This window comes from Geospiza fortis, unplaced genomic scaffold (assembly GCF_000277835.1).
Source record: "Geospiza fortis unplaced genomic scaffold, GeoFor_1.0 scaffold4, whole genome shotgun sequence".
NCBI lineage: Eukaryota > Metazoa > Chordata > Aves > Passeriformes > Thraupidae > Geospiza > Geospiza fortis.
Window position 1 is genome coordinate 1,018,671 of NW_005054475.1, and position 8,824 is coordinate 1,027,494.

Here is an 8,824-nt window from a genome sequence, read left to right on the forward strand (position 1 = left end):
GGGATAGAGCTGGAATGGGAATGGAGCAGGGATGGAGGGGGGATGGAATGGGAATGAGTGAGAATGGCGCAGAGATGGAGCGGGAATAGGGATGGAGCACGAATGGGGATGGAAATGGAGTGGGGATGGGAATGGGGATGGGAATGGAGTGGGGATGGGAATGGGGATGGGAATGGATTGGGGATGGGAATGGATTGGGGATGGGAATGCAGCGGGAAGGTAATGGGAATGCATTGGGAATGGGGATGCATTGGGAATGGGAATGCATTGGGAATGGAATGGGGATGCATTGGGAATGGGAATGCATTGGAAATGGAATGGGGATGCATTGGGAATGGGAATACATTGGGAATGGGGATGCATTGGGGATGCACTGGGAATGGAGATGCATTGGGAATGGAATGCAATGGGGATGCATTGGGAATTGCCGGCCGGCAGGCGCGGGGCTGATCTACGCCGAGGTGCAGCGCGGGGAGGGGACGCGCCTGGGGCAGGACCTGGGCTGGAGCTCCAGCGAGTTCGAGAGCTACAGCGAGGGCGAGTCCGGAGAGGAATCCCGGCCGGAATCGCGGCGGGACGCGGAGCCGGCCAAGCTCCGCGCGGCGTTCCAGCCCAAGGTACCCATCCCTTTGGAACCCTCATCCACCCCTTGGAACCCTCATCCATCCTTCCTTGGAACCGTTATCCATCCCTCCTTGGAACCCTCATCCATCCCTTTGGAACCCTCATCCATCCCTTCGGAACCCTCATCCATCCCTCCTTGGAACCCTCATCCATCCCTTGGAACACTCATCCATCCCTTTGGAACACTCATCCATCCCTTGGAACACTCATCCATCCCTTTGGAATTCTCATCCTGGCTTTTCCCGGGATTCTCCTGCATGGAGGCACCGGAGCATCCCGCATCATCCAGTTTTTCCTGGAATTTTCTTTCCGGTTTCCTCCTTCCCTTTTAATTTCCCCCTGCTGGAGCCTCTCCCTGCCTTTCCCTGCTGTTCCTGCACTCCCTGCTCCATCCCAGCTGGAATTTTGGGATTTTCTGCTGCCTGTTCCTGCTGCTTTGGGATGATTCCTCCTGATTTTGGGGCTGTCCCTGCCTTTCCCTGCTGTTCCTGCACTCCCTGCTCTATCCCAGCTGGAATTCTGGGATTTTTGGGATGATTTCTCCTGCTTTTGAGCCTTTCCCTGCTCCTGCTGCACTCCCTGCTCTATCCCAGCTGGAATTCTGGGATTTTTGGGATGATTTCTCCTGCTTTTGAGCCTTTCCCTGCTCCTGCTGCACTCCCTGCTCTATCCCAGCTGGAATTCTGGGATTTTTGGGATGATTTCTCCTGCTTTTGAGCCTTTCCCTGCTCCTGCTGCACTCCCTGCTCTATCCCAGCTGGAATTCTGGGATTTTTGGGATGATTTCTCCTGCTTTTGAGCCTTTCCCTGCTCCTGCTGCACTCCCTGCTCTATCCCAGCTGGAATTCTGGGATTTTTGGGATGATTTCTCCTGCTTTTGGGGCTCTCCCTGCTTTTCCCTTTCCTGCATTCCCTGCTTCATCCCAGCCAGAATTCCAGGATGATTTCTCCTGCTTTTGAGCCTTTCCCTGCTCCTGCATTCCCTGCTCCATCCCAGCTGGAATTTCGGGGTCATTTCTCCTGTTTTTGAGCCTCTCTCTGCCTTTCCCTGCTCCTGCTGCACTCCCTGCTCCATCCCAGCTGGCATTTCAGGATTTTTGGGATCATTCCTCCCATTTCTGAGCCTTTCCCTGCCTGCTCCCGGCCGGAATCCCGGGCTGCCGCCGCCGTTCCCTGCTCCTCTGGGATGATCTCTCCTGTTTTTTTGCATTTGCTGCCTCCTGGGAATCTCTGCTCTGCCGCTCTCCCGCTTTGCTTTGGCCTCAGCTCTCTCCAGACCTCCATAAACTCAAGGAAAAATGCGCCAGGACTAAGCGGGAGCTCCTGGCTCTCAGAGTTGGGGGGAAGGAAATGCAGGAGCTGAAGCACAAATCCGATTGGAAGGTACCGACCCCGTCCCGCATCCCGAAATTCCCCAAAATCCCCGGCCTGGGGGGGATGAAATTCCCTCGTGGATCCAGGCTGGGCCCGTCCCGTTCCTGTCCCAGAAAATCAGCCTGGAGCTGCTGGGGTGCCGCTCGTGTCCAGCGGCGCCTGGGGCTTCCCAAGACATCGGAATTCGGGGATTCGGGAATTCTGGAAGTAAATCATGAGTTCAGGAATTTGGGAGAAAAATTATGAGTTCAGGAATTCAGGAAGAAAATGATAAGTTCAGGAATTCTGGAAGAAAATAATGAGTTCAGGAATTCAGGAAGGAATTCAGGAATTCGGGAAGGAATTCAGGAAAAAATTCAGGAAGAAAATGATGAGTTCAGGAATTGAGAAAGAAAATTATGAGTTCAGGAAGAAAATGATGAGTTCAGGAATTCAGGAGGAAAATTATGAGTTCAGGAATTTGGGAAGGAATTCAGGAATTCGGGAAAGAATTCAGGAATTTGGAAAAGAATTCAGGAATTTGGGAAGGAATTCAGGAATTCGGGAAAGAATTCAGGAATTTGGAAAAGAATTCAGGAATTTGGGAAGGAATTCAGGAATTCGGGAAAGAATTCAGGAATTTGGAAAAGAATTCAGGAATTTGGGAAGGAATTCAGGAATTCGGGAAAGAATTCAGGAATTCGGGGAGGAATTCAGGAAGAAATTCAGGAAGAAAATCATAAGTTCGGGAATTCAGGAAGGAATTCAGGAAGGAATTCAGGAATTCAGGAAGGAATTCAGGAAGAAATTCAGGAAGAAAATGATGAGTTCAGGAATTCAGGAGGAAAATTATGAGTTCAGGAATTCGGGAAAGAATTCAGGAATTCGGGGAGGAATTCAGGAAGAAATTCAGGAAGAAAATCATGAATTCAGGAAAGAATTCAGGAAGAAAATGATGAGTTCAGGAATTCGAGAAAGAATTCAGGAATTTGGAGAGGAATTCAGGAAGAAATTCAGGAAGAAAATCATAAGTTCGGGAATTCAGGAAGGAATTCAGGAAGGAATTCAGGAATTCTGGAAGAAAATGATGAGTTCAGGAATTCGGGAGGAAAATTATGAGTTCAGGAATTCGGGAAAGAATTCAGGAATTCGGGGAGGAATTCAGGAAGAAATTCAGGAAGAAAATCATGAATTCAGGAAAGAATTCAGGAAGAAAATGATGAGTTCAGGAATTCGAGGAGGAATTCAGAAAGAAATTCAGGAAGAAAATCATGAGTTCGGAAATTCAGGAAGGAATTCAGGGATTCAGGAAGGAATTCAGGAAAAAAATAATGAGTTCAGGAATTCGAGAAGGAATTCAGGAAGAAAATTATGAGTTCAGGAATTCAGGAAGGAATTCAGGAATTCGGGAAGGAATTCAGGAATTCGGGAAGAAAATAATGAGTTGAGGAATTTGGGAAGGAATTCAGGAATTTGGGAAGGAGTTCAGGAAGAAAATCATGAGTTCAAGAAAGAACTCAGGAATTTGGGAAGGAATTCAGGAAAAAAGTAATGAGTTCAGGAATTTGGGAAGGAATTCAGGAAGGAATTCAGAAAGAAAATAATGAGTTCAGGAATTCGGGAGGAAAATGATGAGTTCAGGAATTCAGGAAAGAATTCAGGAATTTGGAAAAGAATTCAGGAATTCAGGAAGGAGTTCAGGAAAAAAATAATGAGTTCAGGAATTTGGGAAGGAATTCCTGAAGGAATTTACAAGGCAAGGAATTCAGGAATTCAGGAAGGAGAATTTTGGGAATTGTGGAACCTCAGGGCCGAGCCTTTCCCACCCCACCCCATCCCAGCTGGTATTCCATGGGGTAGAACTGCTGGGATTTGGGGTGGAACTGTCAGATTTGAGGTACAACACTGTGATTTAGTGTAGAAGTGTCAGATTTAGGGTACAACATTGGGATTTAGGTTAGAAATGCTGGGATTTGGGGCAGAACTGTCAGATTTGGGGTAGAACCGCAGGATTTGGGGTAAAACTCTTGGATTTGGAGTAGAACTGCTGGGATTTGGGGCGGAACTCTCAGATTTGGGGTAGAACCCCAGTATTTGCGGTAAAACTCTTGGATTTGGGGTAAAACTCTTGGATTTGGGGTAGAACTGCTGGGATTTGGGGTGGAACTGTCAGATTTGAGGTACAACACTGATTTAGTGTAGAACTGTCAGATTTAGGGTACAACATTGGGATTTAGGTTAGAAATGCTGGGATTTGGGGTGGAACTGTCAGATTTGGGGTAGAACCGCAGGATTTGGGGTAAAACTCTTGGATTTGGAGTAGAACTGCTGAGATTTAGGGCAGAACTGTCAGATTTGGGGTAGAACCGCAGGATTTGGGGTAAAACTCTTGGATTTGGAGTAGAACTGCTGAGATTTAGGGCAGAACTGTCAGATTTGGGATAGAACACTTGGATTTGGGGTAAAACTCTTGGATTTGGAGTAGAACTGCTGAGATTTAGGGCAGAACTGTCAGATTTGGGGTAGAACTGCAGGATTTGGGGTAAAACTCTTGGATTTGGAGTAGAACTGCCGGGATTTGGGGTAGAACTCTCAGATTTGGGGTAGAACCGCAGGATTTGGGGTGGGAAAGGCCGACCCCCCTTTCCCTGCCCCACACATCCCATCCCAGCGCAGGATCCCGTCCCGCTTGGCTGCGCTGCACGACCCCGCTGCGGCTGCTGCAATCCATGGGGGGATCCCGGGGATCTGGGGGGATCCGGGGGAGATCCCGGCCCTGTGCCTGCTGCTCCCGGCTGGGAAAACAGGGAATGGCGCTCCAGGGATCTTCCTGAGGGGCTGGATCCGGGAGGGATCCTGGGGCAGCCTGGAGCTTCCTGATCCCGGTGATTCCTGTGCTGATCCCTGTGATCCCTGTGCTGATCCCTGAGATCACTGAGCTGATCCCTGAGATCCCGATGATGATCCCTGAGATCCCTGTTATTCCTGTTATCCCTGTGATCCTGGTGGTCTTATCCTGTCCCTGTTATCCTGATGATCCCCGTGGTCTTTGTGATGATCCTGGTGACCTCTGTGATGATCCCTGTGATCCCAGCGATCATCCTGCTGATCCCTGTGATCCTTGAGATCCCAGTGATCCTTGGGATCCTTGGGATCCCTGCAATCCCAGTGATGATCCCGTTGATCCTTGTGATCCCTGTGCTCCCTGAGATCCCGGTGATGATCCCAGTGACTCCTGTGATCCCAGTGATCTCAAAGATGATCCCTGTGATCCTGGTGACCCCTGCTGATCCCAGTGATGATCCCGCTGATCCCTGTGATCCTGGTGTTCCCTGTGATGATCCCTGTGATCCCGGTGTTCCCTGTGATCCCAGTGATGATTGCGGTGATCCCAGGGTGATCCCTGAGATCCTGGTAGTCCCTGTGATTCCCGCTGATCCCTGTGATCCTGGTGCTCCCTGAGATCCTGGCGATCCCTGTGATCCCAGTGATGGACCTGCTGATCCCTGTGATGATCCCCGTGATCCCTGTGATCCCAGTGACAATCCCTGTGATCCTGGTGACCCCTGAGAACCCTGTGATGATCCCTGTGATCCTGGTGATGATCCCTGAGCTGATCCCTATGATGATCCCTGCGGTGATCCCTGAGGTGATCCCTGTGTTGATCCCTGCGGTGATCCCTGAGCTGATCCCTGTGGTGATCCCTGCGGTGATCCCTGTGTTGATCCCTGCGGTGATCCCTGTGTTGATCCCTGTGTTGATCCCTGTGTTGATCCCTGAGCTGATCCCTGAGCTGATCCCTGAGCTGATCCCTGTGGTGATCCCTGCGGTGATCCCTGTGTTGATCCCTGAGCTGATCCCTGTGGTGATCCCTGCGGTGATCCCTGTGTTGATCCCTGTGGTGATCCCTGTGTTGATCCCTGCAGTGATCCCTGTGTTGATCCCTGAGCTGATCCCTGCGGTGATCCCTGTGTTGATCCCTGCGGTGATCCCTGCGTCGATCCCCGCGGCGCTGACCCCGTTCCCGTTGCAGGTGTCGCAGCTGATGCGGGCGGCGCGCAGCGGCACCAAGGACGGGCTGGAGCGCACGCGCATGGCAGTGCTGCGCAGGGTCACCTTCCTGCAGCGCCGCGACGGCACCGGTGAGGCTCCGGGGACCCCGGGGACCCCATCCCCAGGGAACTCCATCCCCATAGAACCCCAGGGATCCCATCCCCAGGGAATCCCATCCCCACAGAACCCCAGGGAATCCCATCCCCAGGGATCCCATCCCCAGGGAACCCCAGGGATGCCATCCCCAGGGAATCCCATCCCCACAGAACCCCAGGGAATCCCATCCCCAGGGATCCCATCCCCAGGGAACCCCAGGGATGCCATCCCCAGGGAATCCCATCCCCACAGAACCCCAGCGAATCCCATCCCCAGGGGACCCTGGGATCCCATCCCCAGGGAGCCGCAGGAACCCCATCCGCAGAGAATCCTTTCCCTCTGGAACCAGGGGATCCCATCCTTATGGACCCTGGGGATCCCATGTCTATGGAACCAGGGATCCCATCCCCATGGAATTGGGAACCCCATCTCTCCAGAGCCCCATCCCTATGGAACCCCAGGGATCCCATTCCCAGGGAACCTCCAGGATCCCATCCCCAGAGATTCCATCCCTCTGGAACCAGAGAATCCCATCCTCAGGGAACCTCTGGGGATCCCATTCCCACAGAACCCCAGGGATCCCATCCCCATGGAACTGGGGATCCCATCCCCATGGAACTGGGGATCCCATCCCCACGGAACCCCGAGAACCCCATTCCTCTGGAACCAGGGATCCCATTCCTCTGGAATCCTGGAGATCCCACCCCCACAGAACCAGGGGATCCCATGCCCAGGGAACCCCAGGGATCCCATCCCTATGGAACCGGGAACCCCCTCCCTCCAGAACCTCCTTCTCCCACCTCATTCCACGGATCTGGAGCTTCCCGGGATCTCTGCAGGCTCCACCTCCCTCCTTTTATCCTTCGGGGATAAAGCGGCAGCGCCCGGCCTGTCCTTGCGTCTTTCCTTTGGGATTTTGTCCTTCCGGGATTTCGTCCCTCCGGGACATCGTTTTAATTGGCCCCAATTCCCACAGGGGATTCCCATGGATTTTCTTTCAAGATTTTCCCCCTGAATTCCCAATTCCTCAATGATTCCTCCTTGGATTTTTTCCTTCAGGATTTCTTTCCCTGAATTCCCAATTCCCATGAGGTTTTAATTGGATTTTTCCTTCAGGAGTTTCCCCCTGAATTCCCAATTCCCAGAGGTTTTTCTTGGATTTTTCCCTCAGGATTTCTTCCGCTGAATCCCCAATTCCCAGGGGCTTTCCCATGGATTTCCCCTTCAGGATTTGTTCCCTGAATTCCCAATTCCCATGAGGTTTTAATTGGATTTTTTTCCTTCAGGATTTGCCCCCTGAATTCTCAATTCCCACGAGGTTTTAATTGGATTTTTCCTTCAGGATTTTCCCCCTGAATTTCCAATTCCTCAGGGGTTTTTCTTGGATTTCCCCCTCAGGATTTTTCCTCTGAATTCCCAATTCCCAGGAGGTTTTCATGGGATTTTTCCTTCAAGATTTTTTCCCTGAATTCCCAATTCCCACAAGGTTTTTATTGGATTTTTTCCTTCAGGATTTTCCCCCTGAATTCCCAATTCCTCAGGGGTTTTTCTGGGGTTTTTCCCCTCAGGATTTTTCCTCTGAATTCCCAGGGGCTGTCCTGGGGTTCTCCCTGCGGGTTTTCCCTGCGGGTTTTCCCTGCGTGTTTTCCCGGAATTCCCAATTCCCGGGCCCTTTCCCTGTGCCGCAGGGGATGGGGAGCGCAGGAGGAGCGCGGCCCAGGCGGAGAAGCCGCCGCGCTCCCGCCGGAGCTCCCGGCTTTCCCTGGAGCAGCCCGGGGCAGGTAGGATCCGGGGGAGGTACGATCGATCCCGCTGGATCCCAGCGCCTGCCTGGAGCTTCCCGGGGGATCGGCCGCGTGTGTTCCCGGCATTCCCAGAGCATTCCCATGGGATGGGCTGTGTGTGTTCCCGGCATTCCCGTGGGATCGGCTGCGTGTTCCCGGCATTTCTGCAGCTTTCCATGGGATCAGCTGCAGTTCCCGGCATTCCCATAGCATTCCCACGGGATTGGCTGTGTGTTCCTGGCATTCCCAGAGCATTCCCGTGGGATCCACTGCGTGTTCCCAGCATTTCTGCAGCTTTCCATGAGATTGGCTGCATGTGTTCCTGGCATTCCCAGAGCATTCCCATGGGATCGGCTGTGTGTTCCCGGCTTTCCTGTGGGATTGGCTGTGTGTTCCTGGCATTCCCAGAGCATTCCTGTGGGATCCACTGCGTGTTCCCGGCATTTCTGCAGATTTCCATGGGATCTGCTGTGGGTTCCCGGCTTTCCCGTGGGATCGGCTGCGGTTCCCAGCATTCCCAGAGCATTCCTGTGGGGTCAGCTGTGTGTGTTCCCAGCATTTCTGCAGATTTCCATGGGATGAGCTCTGTGTGTCCTGGCATTCCCATGGGATTGGCTGCGTGTGTTCCCAGCATTCCCATGGAATCCACTGCGTGTTCCCGGCATTTCTGCAGATTTCCATGGGATCTGCTGTGGGTTCCTGGCATTCCCAGAGCATTCCCATGGGAAATGCGTGTGTCCTGGCATTCCCATGGGATTGGCTGCGTGTGTTCCCAGCATTCCCATGGAATCCACTGCGTGTTCCCGGCATTTCTGCAGATTTCCATGGGATCTGCTGTGGGTTCCTGGCATTCCCAGAGCATTCCCATGGGATCCGCTGCGCGTTCCCGGCATTTCTGCAGCTTTCCATGGGAT

At 52.5% G+C, this 8,824-nt stretch overlaps 1 protein-coding gene across 1 annotated transcript in view; it reads left to right on the forward strand.

Annotated features, from left to right (window-relative positions):
- ARHGEF10L (Rho guanine nucleotide exchange factor 10 like) overlaps positions 1-8,824 on the forward strand; it is a 48,705-nt gene that overhangs the window by 3,819 nt on the left and 36,062 nt on the right. Inside the window, exons 5-7 of the mRNA XM_031062979.1 lie at positions 439-617; positions 1,891-2,007; positions 6,011-6,119. Coding sequence (XP_030918839.1) covers positions 439-617; positions 1,891-2,007; positions 6,011-6,119 — 405 coding nt within the window. The remainder of the gene's footprint in view (positions 1-438; positions 618-1,890; positions 2,008-6,010; positions 6,120-8,824) is intronic.